Source organism: Tiliqua scincoides, chromosome 1, assembly GCF_035046505.1.
Source record: "Tiliqua scincoides isolate rTilSci1 chromosome 1, rTilSci1.hap2, whole genome shotgun sequence".
NCBI lineage: Eukaryota > Metazoa > Chordata > Lepidosauria > Squamata > Scincidae > Tiliqua > Tiliqua scincoides.
Genome location: NC_089821.1, coordinates 74,558,753 through 74,578,553, shown reverse-complemented (window position 1 = coordinate 74,578,553; position 19,801 = coordinate 74,558,753). Strand labels below are relative to the sequence as shown.

General features: G+C 43.3%; 1 protein-coding gene across 1 annotated transcript; it reads left to right on the top strand.

Annotated features, from left to right (window-relative positions):
- Positions 1–15,102: 15,102 nt before the first annotated feature.
- TMEM169 (transmembrane protein 169) lies at positions 15,103–16,457 on the top strand. Its single transcript, XM_066611502.1, has 2 exons — positions 15,103–15,406; positions 15,835–16,457. Exons 1-2 carry the CDS (start codon positions 15,103–15,105, stop codon positions 16,455–16,457), a joined length of 927 nt encoding a protein of 308 aa, XP_066467599.1.
- Positions 16,458–19,801: the final 3,344 nt, after the last annotated feature.

Sequence of the window (19,801 nt, the reverse complement as noted above, 5' to 3'; positions counted from 1 at the left end):
TCTGTCTGCAAGAGGGCGGTGCACAGCTCCAGCTTCTCCCAGGGGATCAGCTGAGAGCGCAGGGAGCCCTTGTCCGCCGCAGAAGGCACGCCTTGCAGTCCTTCCCCCTCCTGGGCAAGGATCAGCATTGAGGGGAGGACCCTCTTTCTCAGCTGCAAGGAACTGGCTGGTGGAGGGGGTGGTTGAGGCTGCCACCCTAGCCACACTTACCTGGGAGTAAGCCCCATTGACTCTAATGAGACTTGCTTCTGAGTAGACAGGCATGGGAGTGAGCTCTCAGGCTTCAGTCCTATCCACACCTGGTAGTAAGCCCCATTGACTGGAATGGGACTTACATCTGAGTAGACATGCAGAGGATTGGGCTCGCAGGCTGCCATCCTATCCACACTTACCTAGGAGTAAACCCCATTGACTATAATGAGCCTTGCTTCTGAGTAGAAAGGCACAGGCTTGGGCTCTGAAGAAGCAGTGACACATCCTCTGTCTATCCACCCACCCAGTGGTCCAGCGCAGCATCCATCCTCAGCCTCCCAGGTGTGGACCAAGCTGATGAGCTGCTACTTCTTCAGGCCTGGACGATCTTGCAGGAGCAGGTAAGCAGGAGGTCAGCTTAAAGAGGATTTTCATTGTCTCTGGCACTGGGAGCCACCTACATCCATTTTCCTTCTTTTGTGTTTGGTTTGGTTTTGCTTTGAATTAAAGCAGGTGCAAACCAGATGTGCCCCCCTCTTTGTGAATGAGGCGGTGGCGGCTTGCAAATGCATGAGAAGAATTATGACTTGAGAGGCAGCTAGCTGTGGCTGATTCTTTTCTGTTGAGAGAGCCCATTCAATTTAATCCTTCTGATACAATGCATCAGATTCCAGGTTGCTCCAAACTGATCTCTAAAAAAAGGGGCCACTGAACTAGCAATGTATGTGTTTTTTGGGGGGGGGGGTTATTTGCAGTGATAGGTTTTCTGGAACATTTTCCAATGCCCTCCGAATTGTTTGGTATCTAATTTAGCACGTGTACTTGATTTATTAAAGTATTTTAAACTGTGTTTTTAAAAATCCATGCTGTACAAATATCTCAACAGTCTTTGCAATGAATCACCATTAAACAATAGTTGAAATTGAAATATTTTGCTGTGGAGGAAAAATATCAATAAAGCCCACAGAGTCCATGCCTACACATGTCTGCTTAGGGCCCAATCCTATCCCACTTTCTTGCACTGGTGCAACCACAATGCAACCCTGAGGTAAGGGAACAAATGTTCCCATACCTTGAGGAGGCCTCTGTGACTGCCTCACCACCACAGGATGCAGTGCATACCCCATGGGCACAGCTGCACCAGCACCAGAAAATTGGATAGAATTGGGCCCTTAGATGTAAGTTCCACTGAATTTAATGAGGATCTCATTCTGTACACCTTTATCAGGGTTATCAGAAAGGGTTCCCACCTGAGGGCCTTTTTGAACTTGCTAATTGGTCTAAGTTACAACAGCCACTCCCTCTTGGCCACAAACTCCAATAGGCACAGTGGGAATATAATACAAATTGGGCATCCCTTATCCAGAATTCTGAAATACAGAATATTCTGAAATATGGAACTATTTTGAGTACCAACATGACTTTTAAAAAAACTTTTTTGCCTAAAGAAATAAATTCACAGTGATTCATGCACAAACCTTGTTTCATGCACAAAATTATTAAAAATATTGTATAAAATTATCTTTGGGTTATGGGGTATATGAAACATACATGTATTTTACTTTTAGACTTGGACCCCATCCCCAAGATCTCTCATTATGTATACACAAGTATTCCAAAATACCCAATATCCAAAATGCTTCTGGTTCCAAGCACTTTGGATAAGGGATGCCCAACCTGTACAAGGGTTATTGTAAGGACTGCATCAACAGAGCATGTGAAGCACCTGGAAGTGCTAAATAAATGCTTAACAGTAGCAACTATTTTGCGAGATTCTCTGCAAGGGAGAGCAGAGGGATACAGTCTCACCACTTCCTTGCAAGCCAACTTCCATGTGGGGAATTTGCATTCAAGAGCTTTGAGGAGTTTTTATTGTTGTTTAAATGTTTTTTTCTTTTATATTACTACACTGTTGTTGTAAATGTTATGAAAAATAAATGAGTATTCCAGTTTTGCTTCTGGAAGAAGGGGAAACAACTGGGTATGGCAGGAAGTGAACCATGTGTTTTGAATGTCTTCCCATGTACACCTGGATTAGGAGACTCCTGCTTAAGTGTATCAATGTCTTTTAAATTTTACTCTCCATAAATTGTGCTTTATAAGAGGAAATTGGCAACAAATTCCATCGCCTTTCCAGACTTTAACTATGACAACCTTTACACCTAGCCTGAGCTGCCATTTCCTTTAGTAGCTCAAGCATGGATGGCATAATGCTTAAATGACCATTCAAGAGCAAAGTAACCACACAGTTCTCACCTATGGAATCCAGGCTGCCAGGACGTCAGGGGGAATTCCAGTTTCATGGGAAAGTTTCATCCCCTGGTTATGTGGCTTACCACTGAAAAAGCCAAAGCAGATAAGAACAGCATTTGCCTTTGTAAGCAATCAGCATGGACTCCCCCCCCCCAATGGATATGGAAACTGCAGATTCAGGGGACACCTATATTGATGGTGGCCACACATACCCCATGCACTTTAGCAATGTTAAAAAACTTACTAGGGGAAAGTGTATCTTGCTTTAACAATTGCTATAAGCATTTAAGCTTACAGTGTGATGAAATCAGGCTGCCAGCAGCCTGAATACTTGATTAAACTAGCTCCAGTGCTAAACAGGAAGCTGAAGTTAACTTTTTTTTGTTTAGTGTTAGAGCTAGTTTAATCAAGTAAGAACATAAGAACAGCCCCACTGGATCAGGCCATAGGCCCATCTAGTCCAGCTTCCTGTATCTCACAGTGGCCCACCAAATGCCCCAGGGAGCACACCTGATAACAAGAGACCTGCATCCTGGTGCCCTCCCTTGCATCTGACATAGCCCATTTCTAAAATCAGGAGGTTGCACATACACATTGTGGCTTGTAACCCGTAATGGATTTTTCCTCCAGAAACTCGTCCAATCCCCTTTGAAAGGCATCCAGGCCAGATACCGTCACCACATCCTGTGGCAAGGAGTTCCACAGACCAACCACACACTGAGTAAAGAAATATTTTCTTTTGTCTGTCCTAACTCTCCCAACACTCAATTTTAGTGGATATCCCCTCGTTCTGGTGTTATGTGAGAGTGTAAAGGACATCTCTCTATCCACTTTATCCTTCCCATGCATAATTTTGTATGTCTCAATCATGTCCCCCCTCAGGTGCCTCTTTTCTAGGCTGAAGAGGCCCAAGTGCTGTAGCCTTTCCTCATAAGGAACGTGCCCCAGCCCAGCAATCATCTTAGTTGCCCTCTTTTGCACCTTTTTCATTTCCACTATATCCTTTTTGAGATGCGGCGACCAGAACTGGACACAATACTCCAGGTGTGGCCTTACCATCGATTTGTACAGCAGCATTATAATATTAGCCATTTTGTTCTCAATACCTTTTCTAATGATCCCAAGCATAGAATTGGCCTTCTTTACTGCCACTGCACATTGGGTCCACACTTTCATCGAGCTGTCCACCACCATCCCAAGATCTCTCTCCTGATCTGTCACAGATAGCTCAGAACCCATTAGCCTATACGTGAAGTTTTGATTTTTTGCCCCAATGTGTATGACTTTACACTTAGTGACACTGAAGCGCATTTGCCATTTTGCTGCCCATTCTGCCAGTTTGGAGAGATTCTTCTGGAGCTCCTCACAATCACTTCTGGTCTTCACCACTCGGAAAAGTTTGGTGTTGTCTGCAAACTTAGCCACCTCACTGCTCAACTCTGCCTCCAGGTCATTTATGAAGAGGTTGAAAAGCACTGGTCCCAGGACAGATCCTTGGGGCACACCGCTTTTTACCTCTCTCCGTTGTGAAAATTGCCCATCGACACCCACTCTCTGTTTCCTGATCTTCGATCAGGTCTCAATCCTTGAGAGGACCTGTCCTCTAATTCCCTGACTGTGGAGTTTTTTCAGTAGCCTTTGGTGAGGGACCGTGTCGAACGCCTTCTGAAAGTCCAGATATATGTATAATGTCTGCGGGTTCTCCCGCTCCACATGCCTGTTCACCTTTCCAAAGAATTCTAAAAGGTTCGTGAGGCAAGACTTACCCTTACAGAAGCCATGCTGATTCTCCCACAGCAAGGCCTGTTCGTCTATACCGCAAAGGTGTATACCGCAAAGAAAAGGTGTATACCGCAAAGAAAGAAGGGTTCCACTAAGGTGTATACCGCAAAGGTGTATACCGCAAAGAAAGAAGGGTTCCACTAAATCCAGGAGAGTGCCCGCATGGCTAACCAGCCAAGTTAGAGAGGCTGTGAAAGGCAAGGAAGCTTCCTTCCGTAAATGGAAGTCTTGCCCTGATGAAGAGAATAAAAAGGAACATAAACTGTGGCAAAAGAAATGTAAGAAGGTGATAGGGGAGGCCAAGCGAGACTATGAGGAACGCATGGCCAGCAACATTAAGGGGAATAATAAAAGCTTCTTCAAATATGTTAGAAGCAGGAAACCCGCCAGAGAAGCGGTTGGCCCTCTGGATGGTGAGGGAGGGAAAGGGGAGATAAAAGGAGACTTAGAGATGGCAGAGAAATTAAATGAGTTCTTTGCATCTGTCTTCACGGCAGAAGACCTCGGGCAGATACCGCTGCCCGAACGGCCCCTCCTAACCGAGGAGTTAAGTCAGATAGAGGTTAAAAGAGAAGATGTTTCAGACCTCATTGATAAATTAAAGATCAATAAGTCACCGGGCCCTGATGGCATACACCCAAGGGTTATTAAGGAATTGAAGAATGAAGTTGCAGATCTCTTGACTAAGGTATGCAACTTGTCCCTCAAAACGGCCACGGTACCAGAAGATTGGAGGATAGCAAATGTCACGCCTATTTTTAAAAAGGGAAAGAGGGGGGACCCGGGAAACTATAGGCCGGTCAGCCTAACATCCATACCGGGTAAGATGGTGGAATGCCTCATCAAAGATAGGATCTCAAAACACATAGATGAACAGGCCTTGCTGAGGGAGAGTCAGCATGGCTTCTGTAAGGGTAAGTCTTGCCTCACAAACCTTATAGAATTCTTTGAAAAGGTCAACAGGCATGTGGATGCGGGAGAACCCGTGGACATTATATATCTGGACTTTCAGAAGGCATTTGACACGGTCCCTCACCAAAGGCTACTGAAAAAACTCCACAGTCAGGGAATTAGAGGACAGGTCCTCTCGTGGATTGAGAACTGGTAGGAGGCCAGGAAGCAGAGAGTGGGTGTCAATGGGCAATTTTCACAATGGAGAGAGGTGAAAAGCGGTGTGCCCCAAGGATCTGTCCTGGGACCGGTGCTTTTCAACCTCTTCATAAATGACCTGGAGACAGGGCTGAGCAGTGAAGTGGCTAAGTTTGCAGACGACACCAAACTTTTCCGAGTGGTGAAGACCAGAAGTGATTGTGAGGAGCTCCAGAAGGATCTCTCCAGACTGGCAGAATGGGCAGCAAAATGGCAGATGCGCTTCAATGTCAGTAAGTGTAAAGTCATGCACATTGGGGCAAAAAATCAAAACTTTAGATATAGCCTGATGGGTTCTGAGCTGTCTGTGACAGATCAGGAGAGAGATCTTGGGGTGGTGGTGGACAGGTCGATGAAAGTATCGACCCAATGTGCGGCGGCAGTGAAGAAGGCCAATTCTATGCTTGGGATCATTAGGAAGGGTATTGAGAACAAAACGGCTAATATTATAATGCCGTTGTACAAATCGATGGTAAGGCCACACCTGGAGTATTGTGTCCAGTTCTGGTCGCCGCATCTCAAAAAAGACATAGTGGAAATGGAAAAGGTGCAAAAGAGAGCGACTAAGCTGATTACGGGGCTGGGGCACCTTCCTTATGAGGAAAGGCTACGGCGTTTGGGCCTCTTCAGCCTAGAAAAGAGACGCTTGAGGGGGGACATGATTGAGACATACAAAATTATGCAGGGGATGGACAGAGTAGATAGGGAGATGCTCTTTACACTCTCACATAATACCAGAACCAGGGGACATCCACTAAAATTGAGTGTTGGGCGGGTTAGGACAGACAAAAGAAAATATTTCTTTACTCAGCGCGTGGTCAGTCTGTGGAACTCCTTGCCACAGGATGTGGTGCTGGCGTCTAGCCTAGACGCCTTTAAAAGGGGATTGGACGAGTTTCTGGAGGAAAAATCCATTATGGGGTACAAGCCATGATGTGTATGCGCAACCTCCTGATTTTAGGAATGGGTTAAGTCAGAATGCCAGATGTAGGGGAGAGCACCAGGACGAGGTCTCTTGTTATCTGGTGTGCTCCCTGGGGCATTTGGTGGGCCGCTGTGAGATACAGGAAGCTGGACTAGATGGGCCTATGGCCTGATCCAGTGGGGCTGTTCTTATGTTCTTATGTTCTTATGTCTATGTGTTTTGAGATTCTATCTTTGATGAGGCATTCCACCATCTTACCCGGTATGGATGTTAGGCTGACCGGCCTATAGTTTCCCGGGTCCCCCCTCTTTCCCTTTTTAAAGATAGGCGTGACATTTGCTATCCTCCAATCCTCTGGCACTGTGGCCGTTTTGAGGGACAAGTTGCATATTTTAGTCAAGAGATCAGCAACTTCATTCTTCAATTCCTTAATAACTCTAGGGTGGATGACATCAGGGCCTGGTGACTTATTGATCTTTAATTTATCAACGAGGTCTGAAACATTTTCTTTTTTAATCTCTATCTGACTTAATTCCTTGGTCAGGAAGGGCCCTTTGGGCAGTGGTATCTGCCCAAGGTCTTCTGCTGTGAAGACAGATGCAAAGAACTCATTGAATTTCTCTGCCATCTCTGTCTCCTTTTATTTTCCCTTTCCCTCTCTCGCCATCCAGAGGGCCAACCGCTGCTCTGGCAGGTTTCCTGCTTCTAACATATTTGAAGAAGCTTTTATTATTCCCCTTAATGCTGCTGGCCATGTGTTCCTCATAGTCTCTCTTGGCCTCCCGTATCACCTTCTTACATTTCTTTTGCCACAGTTTATGTTCCTTTTTATTCTCCTCATTAGGGCAAGACTTCCATTTACAGAAGGAAGCTTCCTTGCCCTTTACGGCCTCTCTAACTTGGCTGGTTAGCCATGCGGGCACCCTCCTGGACTTAGTCGAGCCCTTTTTCCTTTGTGGTATACACTTCCGCTGGGCCTCTATTACTGTTGATTTGAGCAACCTCCATGCTCTCTGTAGAGATTGGACTCTTTTTACCTTCCCTTTCAACCTCCTTCTAATCAGCCTCCTTATTTGAGGGAAGTCCGATCGTCGGAAGTCAAGGGTTTTTGTGAGAGATTTGCCTGGTATTCTTCCACCGATGTGCATGTTGAAACGGACCGCAGCATGATCACTGTTCCCCAATGGCTCAATAACATTGACATCTCTTAACCAGGTCCTGAGTACCGCACAATATTAAATCCAGACTCACCTGTCCTCTGGTGGGCTCCATGACTAGCTGCTCTAAGGCACAGTCATTTAGCATGTCAAGGAATCTGGTCTCCTTATCGTGACCAGAACACAAATTGACCCAGTCAATTTGGAGGTCTGGTCTAGAGGGTAGAGCCTCCGTTTGCCTGAAGATAACATCCGAAGGTCGCCAGTTCGAGGCCACCGGCACCGATGTCGAGACCTTGAAGCAGCTGACAAACCTAGCTGAGTTATGCTGAGTTATTCCACCTGGTCTTTGGCCACTGTCAGCCTGTGTGGGAGGAAAATGGAGGCCAGAATGTGATACTAGATCATAAAAGATCCATCTGAAATGTTGTGGTTCTTGAAAGACAGAACCTTCTTCAATTGTAAAAATCCCTATTGGGATTTAGTATTGCCTGCCTATGTAAACCACCTTGAATTAAAGTCTGAGGAGAAAACTGACAACCAAGAAAGGCGGTATATAAATATATTATTATTATTATTATTATTATTATTATTATTATAAATATGAGGATAATTGAGGTCCCCCAAGATTACAATCCTGTCCCTCCTTGTCACCTCCCTAATCTGTTTCCTCATTTCAAGGTCCCTTTCCGGTATTCAGGTATTCAAGTATTCAAGCTGCCCGCAGCCTGATTTCATCGTGCATTAAACTTAAATGTTTACAGCGAACTGTTAAAGCAAGATACATTTGGCCCCAGTAAAATGTTAATGCACACGGTGAGGCATGCGAGGGGGACATCTGCTGATATGGGAGACAACCTGTACACATCAGTCAGTCATTTGTTTCAGGGATTCACTGACCCAAAACACTGGTAGCTGGTGGGCTAACGCTACACCTTAATGGGCCACCTCAAAGGATAAATGCATTTATATAACGAAGCATGCTTGAAATCTTTATTCTAAGATTATAATCTATGCATCATCATCTATGCAAGTTTCCTCTATGGCTGCTATTGTGTTTCTTTTGATCCATTCTTTATCCCAGTGATGTGTTCCTGTGTACAGCTCAAGTACGGAAGCATGTTGAGTCCAGTGGAAGTCCCATTCAGCCTAGCGGGGCTTACTTTGGAATACATGTGTTTAAAACCAGACTGCTAAATTTGTTCAGTTGCATTGATTTCAGTGGGACCAAGTTCCTGGTCTGCCTACTGAAATGGTTTATGGATTGCAATCTTGTAGTTTCAGTCACATTGCCAGAAGCATCACTCTAATGGAAACCCCATTGAGTTAACCACCAGTCTGAATCATCCATGAGAGCTCTAATATCAAATATTTCCTAAAACACCAATTTCTCTTTATTATACGTTTCCATGTTATATAGTTTCAGCCCCCTTGTAGAGTCAGGCAAGACCCAGTTGGAGATTGATCCTTGAGTATTCTTGATAATACAGTTACTTGGATATTATACCGTGAACAGAGTTTGTATCTATCTGCAGAACTAGAGTAGGTATGAAACAATTGAAATCATCCAGGACCTTGAATAAATTTAGCTCAAAAAGCCTAGGTCTTGGGCAGTTGCACTTTGTGCTTGTTTTGTTGCTTGACATTGTTGGGATGGGGCATACTCTAATATTGATTAGAAAAAAAGCCCTTAGCAAGGGATCATTCACTTCATGCATCAATAAAAAGGTGAAGGAGTTGACTTTCACTTTGCTGGTGGTGTTGGTCCATGTACTTGTGCTGTCATCTGCTTGGATCTTTGTTTCCACAGAACCAGAAAATAACCATATTAGCCTGTGGTGATAAGAGCACTTGAGACAGCTTGGAGACTAATTAGTTTATTATGGCATGAACCTTTCTAGGCCAATCAGCTTGTGTGTGTGTGTGTGTGTGTGTGTGTACTTCCCACTTTTCTAGCTATGGTGGTTGCCTGCAGGAAGCTTGGCCATGTGAAACCAGTTATGTGTGGGTTCCATAGTGTCTGTCTGACGCCTTGCATACAGCTTAGAGATTCCCTGTTTAGCTTTAAATTTGCTGCTTAATTGGAAGATGAAGCAGCTGTAGCCTTCTTCTATCAAGACCTTCTTTCTGCCTGGGTGGCATAAATGAGTCCTGCTTGCCACAGCAAGGAGGCAGGATAGTGAAGAAGAAAGGACTGGGAATAAAATTGGATGAGATTGGCAGTGGCAGTTCTGAAAGCAGGATCGGATGTAAAGGTATGGAGATTCTCCAACTTGCAATGTAGCTACATTTTTGGAACAGCTCTCCAGTGGTGTGAAACCAGAGATTTCCTACAATTATACAAACTCTTCTTCTGAAAGAAAATAGAAGGGTTAATGAGCCTGTTTTCCAACTGATATAAGGGGGGAAAGTGTACAACTTCCATTTGGGAGAAATGGCAGCATGTGGTATCTTTGTTCCTTGTCCACAAGTTCTGGACAGATGACAATATTACGCTTAGCATAGCTGTGCATACTGTGTTGCTTCTGCCTATTCAGGAGCAGCAGCTGTTGCATGGGTCATGACATGCTGTAGGTGCTGCACTTAAAATATCCTGTGCTACCTGTTGTTTTTCCCTCATAGTGGTTTAGGATTTGTTACCGTTTCTTTTAATTGCCTGTCATGTTGTTATGGTTTTGAGGCCGCATAAAGCTTAATTTATTGCCTTTGGCTGCCCTACATCTCTCAGATGGACTATATAACACAGTTCTTTAATTAATCCTAGGAGAAACAGTAATCTGGGTTAGGAAAACTAGGTCTCCAGCATTTGAAATTTCTGTTCTGCTAGTGAGCCACAGAGTCTCTTAGCTCAAGCACAACATGTTGCAAATATGCTTTTGCAGATTAGAAGCATGAACACCAGAGCAAGCCCTGTGAGATAGCCCTCCTGTTAGGAAAAGAATTGTTTGCTTTTTTGAACATAATTTTAATCTTAGCTATGTTCCTTTTTAGTACCCTCCACTGGCATACTTGTGGGGGGGGAAATGCCCCGAGCAGCATCCTGTGGGGGGGCAGCACTGTGATCCCAGGCCGCCATTTTTGGGGGAGGGTATTTTTGAGGCCTTCTGAGGCCTTCAAAATGTCAACAAGCAGCATTTCCAGTTTTCATAGAAAACTGGAAGTACCTATTTTCAGGCAGGGGGGTGGCATTTTGCAGTTCTCTGGTCCCAGGTGGCATCAGGGCCAAGTCCACAATTGGTGCCCTCTATAGCAGTATAGTGTGCACAACCCACCAAGGGAAGGAATTTCTCAATTTTGCACTTCTGAGGTGAAGGGAGGTGACACGGAAGTCCTGTCTGTGTGCTTCATCACCTATAGTCCATCCATATGTACAAGTCACCAGTTGACAACACAGTCACCAAGCAGTGAAAAGTGATGTGTAAATAGGTTGTTTGTTTTGATAGACAAAATGCTATAAACCATTTCATTTTCAATATGGGCTTGGAAACCTTTGAATTATCTCTGAGCTTAATTCCTTTTACTCCAGAGGGGAAGGTTAGGTTAACATACTCTTAGGAAGATTTGACAGAGGAAGTAGAAATGGGAACAGCCATTTTATGGGAGATTTGCTTGTTGAGCTGTTAATTTTTTTGTTGGTTTTTATGTTTATTATGTATTTTGAAATTAGTCTCTTATAGTTTTTGGAAATTCTATGAGGTGTCCCAAGATTGTGTATAGCAAGAAAAATGGTACTATAAAGATTTTTTTGTTTAAATCAAATATTCTTGGTGAGACAAATTTTTTTGCAAATATACCTTTAACTGGGTGATTGCATGACTTTTAATGCTGCCTTTTATGGAGCATTTGCCCTGGAGCATTTGTCCATGAATTTCTTCCGCCACAACTGGGCAATAATCCAATTCTGTACCTTGTTACAGAATAGCTCGTCTTTGCTGATGATGCTAAAGTGCTCTAATATAAAAATGCATCCAGTCACACTTCCAGCAGTTATGTTTAACATTCCTTTTTTTCTTTATTCTGAAGCCTTCATCCAGTTCTATTCAAGTAATACCCACTCCCCTACCATAAACAAGTCTTTGGGCTCATTTCAAATGCAGCCACTGTCACCAATGGTCCTCCACAGCTGCTACAAGCCCTCTTAGTGGAGGGCTTGCTATCATTGCTTCTGACTGCCCAGCTCCTGAAAGACCAAGGGTGTTCCCTCCTTGCATGTGAGTTGGTGGAGGTTGACTGAAAGAGTGGCTGTCCCACCTCAGGGCTCAATCCTATCCAATTTTCCAGTGCCAGTGCAGCTGTGCCCATGGGGTGTGCACTGCATCCTGTGTTGGGTAGAGAGTCACAGAATCCTCCTCATGTTATAGGAACATTTGCTCCCTTACCTCGGAGCTGCATTTCAGTTGCACCGGTGCTGTAAAGTTGGATAGGATTGGGCCCTTAGTCTCTTCTGACTCTTCTGTTAGTCAAATTATCCATTCTTAAGAGCTCTTGGCACAAACTACGGGCAGCTAACCCTTGGATGCCAATAATAATCCAGTCTTTTATATTAGATTTATGAGCTGAAGGGCACATTTTTAGAATGGCTTCACCTGTTGCACCCATAAGGCCTTGTGACAATACTTGTGTATCAATAACTATGATTATTCTAAACATTTGTTATCATTATGGTTGTCTTTATAATTTTGTGATTTGTTTGTTATATCTATTTATGTATGCTTGCCGGTGTTTACATCCCAACTGAATAGCGAAATGGGTGTATCCTTTGGATTTCCTCCAAGGAACTACAAATGGTTGTGTTGCTTCACAACAACCCTGTAAGGTAGATTAGGCTTTGAGTCCAGCCTTCTTTAGGTGCTGCAGAACTATGTACAGGAATGCATGAAGGCCCCTAGGCATTATGCCAGTCTCACACCTGCTAGTGATGTCCAAAGTTCATCCCCCCTGTATACTCAACATCTGTCTGCACAGCTAAAGCTGAACACAGGGAAAGAATTTCCCTGTGATTGCCACCCTAGGGCTTTCAGACACTGAATATAGGGGACAGGGCTTCAAGAGCATGTCCTGAGGCAGGGCTAGCATGATGTTATCCTAGGATCTCTCCACACTACCCTTGGTTTTGGAGCATCTAAAGTGGGCTACAGTGTATTGTAAAGGTATTGTAAAGGCCTTCCTTCAAATTGTTTGTTCAGCCACTATTGATATTCTGCTGATCATGGATATAAATTTGGTGCAGTGTGTGCCTGTGTCAGTTCCATGGTCATGCTTTATTTTCTGAGATTTTTAAAAAATTGCTCAATCTAAATTGGTGCAAACTAAGTTCTCAGTGAGATTGTTCATCTGCAGAACTCCCTAATTGCCTTTGATGTTTGACATTGAAAACTGCTTGAAGGCCCAGTCTTATCCAGCTTTCCAGTGCAGGTGCAGCCGCACTGCAGCCCCAAGGTAAGAGAACAGAACTCTGTGGCTGCCCCCCTTCCAGTAGGACACAACACACGCCCAATTGGCACAGCTGCATTAGCGCTGGAAAGTTGGATAAGATAGGGCCCTCAGGCAGTTGATATTGTGGGGAAATGAATGATATTGTGAGAAACTGAAGCATGCCCATTGCATTCTTTCCACCGCAGTGCAAATTTGTCAGTGTTTTTGTAACAAATACATGCTAACTAGCTACTGCCATGCCAGCTTAGGTACACTGAAATATATAGTCCTTGGTGCTGAATTAAAAATGTCCACGTCTCTCCTTTCTAGTACCTTATAAAATAGCGGTCCTTTAAAATGAATGGCAGCAGCAAGCTCTGAAAAGATCTGAAAAAAACACGGTACATGGCATAATAACAGGTCCATTCCGTACTTCTAAAAATTCCCTGTGTTTTCTTAGCAAACACTCCCTGGGGTTTTTGTAGTATACTGTCTGTTGTCAGTTAACCAGCTGCTATTTCTGCAGTTCTCCTTGCTATTCTCTTCATTCTTCTGTTTCTTTTTTCTTTTCCAATTATTGCTAATTGAGGCTAGTTCTCATTACTTTCTAAATTTATACTCATAAAGGGATGAATGTACTGCACAATAACATAGGAATGGTTGTGTGAGCCTATCCTTTGGCCTTGCTGGAAAGCTAGTACCTGCATTAGCTTCCTGGCACATGCTATATATCTGGACCAAAGTCAGATATATATTCTTGTGGTCACTTGAAAACATTTTTGAAACACGAATACTGTTTTATACATTGTTTTCCTATGTAGGGTAAAATTTTCTTTGTAGGGCAGCCATTTTCAACCACTGTGCCGTGGCACACTGGTGTGCCGTGAATGGTCCCCAGGTGTGCCGCAGGAGTTGGGTGGAGGGTCATTTATTAATAGGACCATTGGGGGGTATAAGCCCCCCACCAACAGCATAGTGTGCCTTGTCAACTGTCAAAAACTGATGGTGTGCCTTGACAATTTTAGTGCCTTGTCAGTGTGCCATGAGATGAAAAAGGTTGAACATCACTGCTGTAGGAAAATGCATATACATGTTGTAGTGTGTAGGGTGTTGCCAGTGCACTTTTTCTTTTGGGGGGGCAGGGGCTGAATATAGCGATTGGGTGGTCACTTTGGGTACAATCCTATGCATGTCTACTCAGAAGTTAGTCCCTTGTGTTCTATGGGGCTTACTCTCTGGAAAGTGTGGATAGGATTGCAGCCTGTGTCGTAATTTGCCAGCACAGCAGAAATGGGGAGCAGGGGGAGGGGAGTCACATTGCACTTTATAGTGTACAATACTGTGTGTAAGAACAAAAGAAGAGCCCTGCTGGATCAGGCCAAAGGCTCATCTAGTCCAGCTTCCTGTATCTCTCAGTTGCTTACCAGATGCCTCCGGGAGCACACAAGAAAACAAGAGACCTGCATCTTGGTGTCCTCCCTTGCATCTGGCATTCTGAGGTGGCCTGTTTCTAAAGTTTGCACATAGCCATCATGGCTTGTAACCTGTGATGGAATTTCCCTACAGAAATTTGTCCATTCCCCTTTTAAAGGCATCTAGACCAGATACCATCACCACATCATGTGGCAAAGAGTTCCACAGATTTACACTGGGTAAAGAAATATTTTGTTTTGGTGTGTCCTAACTCTCCCAACATTCAGTTTTAGTGGATGTCATTGTTAGTGTGTGTGTGCATATGTTTCCCTATGGGGCAATTCTTCCAGTGTAAAGGGCATGAATGATGTGGCTCTGAGTCTGTTCACTGTACAGGGCTTGGAGTAGTACATTTTCTGTTTTTGTGCTTCATGGCAATGGGCAGTGTTACAACCAACATTCAGAACAGGTCTGTGTCTTTTCCTCATAGAACAGATGACCAGTGACAACTTGACTTGTAATGCAAACTCTCAGTGCCCAAACTATTGGGAGAAACCTGGGAGAAATGAGGCCAAATCCTTAGTCACCATAAGCTTGCCAAGTGTCCTAGGATTCTCCTTCATTTTAACAGATGGATTGGGTTTACTTACTGTGATTATTTTCTCTCCTCTTTTCTCATTTTTAGGTTAGGTATGGAGTGTGTTTGTCCAGTGCTGTGAAATGGATGCTGCTGTTAGCTGGAGCACTCGTGCAAAACAGTGGTAATGGCTCATAAGTACAGAAGAAGCTGACATATCTATTTTGTACCTCACTAAGATGCCCAGTGAAAGGCTCCAAAGCAGCAGTGGAATGGAGGAGGCTGTGCCAAAGGAGAGCAAGGATGGGATGCAAAGCCCTAATCGTAACTCTTTACGAAGGGCTGTGGCTACTGCTGTGACCTTTGATGGAGAAGTCACCACAGAGAGAAGGAAAAAGAGAAGAAAGGAGCCACGTCCAGAATCAATAATTGTCTATAGGTCAGGAAATGAGACCAAGGTGGAAGAAGAACAGGCAGGTGAGGATGGAGGTGAAAAAAGTTCAGAGGAAGCCTCCAAGTTCCTGGGGCACTCTGTAGGAGATGGTAAGTGTCTTGGAATAAGTGGTTGACATTCATAAGAACATAAGAACAGCCCCGCTGGATCATTCATGTTTCACTTCCTCCTAAGAATGTGAGCAAGTGAAGGGGTTTGATTGGCTTCATTAGTTCATGTTGGAAGGGGTTTGTTGAATGAAGATTCTGTCTCTAGTTTTTGTTTTGTTGTAAGTCTGCTATATGCATAGAAGTGTTTATGCTTATATTGTCTGAAAAGCATAATTCTTGGCCTCCAAATCTAGTTTGAAATGCTACCCTGCAGCACAGGTCTATGCATGTTTACTCAGAAACAGGTTTCACTGTGTAGGTGTAGGACGGTACTGTTAGGTAGTTTTCTGCATAATCACTGTATGTTCTAACATGAAATTCTGCTTTGGTTCTTGACCTTTGTTGATTTGGTTTCTTTATGTTCCTAGGTTCTTGGACTATGCCTTTAGATAGCAGGTATGTTACTTTAACTGGGACCATCACAAGAGGAAAGAAGAAAGGCCAGATGGTGGACATTCATGTTACGCTAACTGATAAAGAACTGCAGGAGCTGGCTAAGTCTAAAGAGCCTCCCAAAGCAGAAATCCCTGAAGGGAAAAAGGCCTGTGAGGTTGGGCTGGATAAAGGGCCTCATGTCCTTCTCTGGAGCCTTGCCTGCTTGCCTGTCATTTTCATCATGTCTTTTGTTGTTTCCTTTTACTATGGGACCATCACATGGTACAATGTCTTCTTGGTGTATAATGAAGAGAGGACCTTCTGGCACAAGATCACCTTCTGTCCCTTTCTCATTATCTTTTACCCAATCATAATCATGGTGGTTTCCTTTTCTTTGGGCCTCTACACAGCAGTGGCTCAGATCTCCTGGGCCTTTGGGGAATGGTGGCATGCTGTGAGGGATATGGAGAAAGGGTTCTGTGGTTGGCTGTGCAGCAAGATGGGCCTAGAAGACTGTTCACCATACAGTATTGTGGAGCTACTAGATTCTGACAATGTCTCAGGTAGCCTATCAGCTAAAGGCTCTGCACAGGGTGAAGAGATTTCAGCTGTCTGAGCTTTTGCTCTAAGTGATTATTTCACGTTCATGTGTATTACAAAGTTACCTGCAGTGACTTGAGTAAGCACCTGCATACACACTCAGTCATAGAGAATAAAGCTCTTGAAGCCAATTCAGATATTAAAAAAGAAGAAAAGAAGGTCATGGTATAGTACTCCCAAGCTCATGAAAACCCTCTCAGAATGCAGGGGAGAAGTTGAAAATTTGAGTATTTTTCCCTGTCAAAGACTGTCTGTAGGTGGAAGGCTAGTATGTGTCAAGAGTGTTGACCGATCTGTATCTTGACTTGCTAGTATTCAGTATGGAGGAGCATTCAAATCCAATTTTCCTGCCTCCCACATCTTCATTCTGACAACTTTTGGAGGACAGTACCACAAAGTTTTCCTAAATATATGTCAGCGTTGATCCAGTTTGTACCACTTCTAACTGCAGGTAGAGGATGGCATATTTGAATGTTCCTCATCAAAAAGCAGAACAAAAAATTCCTGCTTGTTGTGAGTGACCGTAGCAGGCAGTTGAGAAGGCTAGGTTGAAGCCTTATCTCTGACATACTCATCTTCTATGCACAGGGATTTTTTTTTTTTTTGTAACAATACATTCAAATATGCAACTGCACCTTTATCCATGTCTTGAAGTGGTACAGCCCAGGAAAAGCATTATCCTTTGATTTTGCTGCATTTGTATAAACTGACACACGGATTCTTAAGTGAACACAAGGCACCGATGCATGCCAGGTAAAAATCAATCATTCCTTATAAAATGAACAAGTGTGGCTGGCTCGCACTACTGCTAGTTTCCGTGTTTCTTAGTGGATTTTATTAAAGCACCTCTTTTATTGCCAAACTTCCTGTTTTATTGAATGACTCGGTTGGCAGAGAAGTGGAAAGAGAACATGTGCCAAAAGCTTTCCGCTTTTGCAAAATGGATCTTGCCAATGTCCCCTGGTTCATATCTGCCTTTTCTTGTGCTGAAGAGCATGAGCTGGGGATGAGGCTGTAGCTCAGTGATAGAGTATGTTTTTTTCACACACAAGGTCCTTTGTTTGATCCCATGGGCTGTCAGCAGTCACATCCTTTCAGTTTCCAGATACTATGGATAATAGTTACAATTGGAAAGGCATTTGCTTGACAGTAAGTCCCATTTATAAAGCAGAGCTCCAGACACGCCCATAGCCTGTGGTGGTGTGGATATTGTCTTAGTGTCCCTAGAAGGATCTTCTGGGTCAGAAGTGGGGAAACTGGATAGTGCAAGCCATGTCAAGTCCTCTTCCTGTTTCATCTGGCTTCTTACAGTTTCTCACTGGTCCTTTCCCCCTATTTAATCTTCACACATTTTAAGTACATGCACATGTAATGTTCATTGAAGGGTGTTGGCTTTAACATCTGACTGAATGCTTGGGCAAGAAGCCAGGCTCAACTGAAAAAAATTATCTTAATCGTAACTGATAGTATGAAAGAAAGAAGTGTACAAAATCAGTGAGATGCACTGTGAATTAAGTGTATGTTTTATGTAGATGTTTAGCACAAGCTTTATGGATTGCACAGATAATATGATGGGATGGGGAGAGAGCAGGGTAAAGGTTGATACCATAAAAATATACAATAAAGTGCCCTATTTTACAGCACATAGGGCAAATAGTATACTATTTGGGGTTGGCAATTATATGCTGTCTACGTATATCTATTTTCTGTTTGGATATGCACTGCTGGGCCCTCATGCTTCATAGTCTGTCAGTAGTGTAGCTGTTGACTTCTGTGGAGTTGAGGAGGGCGCAAGTGCTGGTGCTATTTGTATTTGCCTTTGGTATGCCTTTCTAAACTCTAGATTCTTTCTCTGTAATGCAGCTTTAGTTGCCTATTGCTGCAAAGTATCTGTCAAGCTTATTAACTTTATTAAAAGCCATGCTGTAGTTGAAAAGCACAATGTTCTTTCCTTCCTGCACTCACAATTACTGACTGATTGGGTGCATACAGATGTTACGTTTCTCTCCAAATCAAGCTCAGGAAGAAATCAGTTCTGCAAGCATGCTGCAGGAGCTGGTCATGCACAGTGTTGGGTTGCTGGTAACTGTACTATCATAAAAATTCACTTCCCCATTCCCAGAGCAGTTTTGCAACTTGGGGAGGGAATTGATTGTACTTTTTTTCTTCTTTAAAAGTAATGGATGTTTAAAGGTTCATTCGACGCCTAACTTAAAAAGCTGGACAGCCTGACTGAAGCATGGAGGAGGAACAAGATTGAAAACTGATGCATTCAGTGTACTGCTATGTTTTTTTGTTGTTGTTATTTATTCTGTAAAGGTGAGACAAAACTAGAGAACAACCTGCTATGGCTTGCATTTTAATGTCATATCTGTATGCACTATTATCTTGCTGGAATTCCCCAAAGAGGTTTAGTAGCTGAATGTTGTAGTAAGTCTCATGTTGGTAGTGGGAACCTTAAATAATTTCCTAATATTTATTTTATTTCTGTCTACCTATCCTAGATTTCTGGACTCAAAAGTGTACCATTGTTCTCCCTTGCTTGAACTGTATTAAAGACCCTATTCAGTGCTGAGGACAATGGCTTTGTATTTATCATTTCTTTCTTCCTTAAACTTTTAAATTTTAACTCTTCTTGTAATCCTTTCATTCTTCCCCCCCCCCAATTGTCTTTTTTGAGCAGATCTGCATCAAGATCTGGACTTCCTTGATTTACAGCACAATCCTATACATGTCTACTCAGATAAGTCTGAGTCTCATTGGGATTTACTCACAAGAAAGTATTATAGGATTGAAGCCTTAACAGACTTTAGCCCGAATCCTGTCACTGTTAAAAGTTTTCACCTGCAGGACTTCAGCACAGGTTAAGCCACATCAGGAACAGAAGCAACCATGCCCAGCAGATTTCATACATCATTACTGTGTCAGCAAATCTGTCTCTGATTATTGTAATACAACAAGTGCCTGCCAGGATCTCAGTTGTTTTTCTAGGAAGAAGCATTTGCTGTTTGGAAGGTTAAAGTAAAAGGCTCTCAACAGCATTTCTGAAAATGTCCCTTTGTTAATTGTGGAAGTTTTAAAACCTGCTTATGAAAACAATAAGCAAACCAGTTCTCTGCTGTAATTATTCCTCCCCCAAGTTGTGTGTGTGTGTGTGTGCGCGCGAGCGCGCGTGCGTGTGTGTGTGTAAGCATCTACAATTAATGCTAATAGTTATAAATACAGCAAGACCTTGACTTTCATCCACTTGACTTTACTTTTTCAGCCGTTTTCAATTGTGACCACATTTCAAATTCCATCTGCATACTTTCCTCTTTAGTCATACTTCCATGACATTTGTCAACGCTCTTATTTTTCTTT

Bases quoted from the DNA above. Each gene is read 5' to 3' on its own strand.
- TMEM169 (XM_066611502.1), top strand. From the start codon at position 15,103: ATGCCCAGTGAAAGGCTCCAAAGCAGCAGTGGAATGGAGGAGGCTGTG. The intron at 15,407-15,834 runs GTAAGTGTCTTG...TTATGTTCCTAG, and splicing joins GGGGCACTCTGTAGGAGATG to GTTCTTGGACTATGCCTTTA.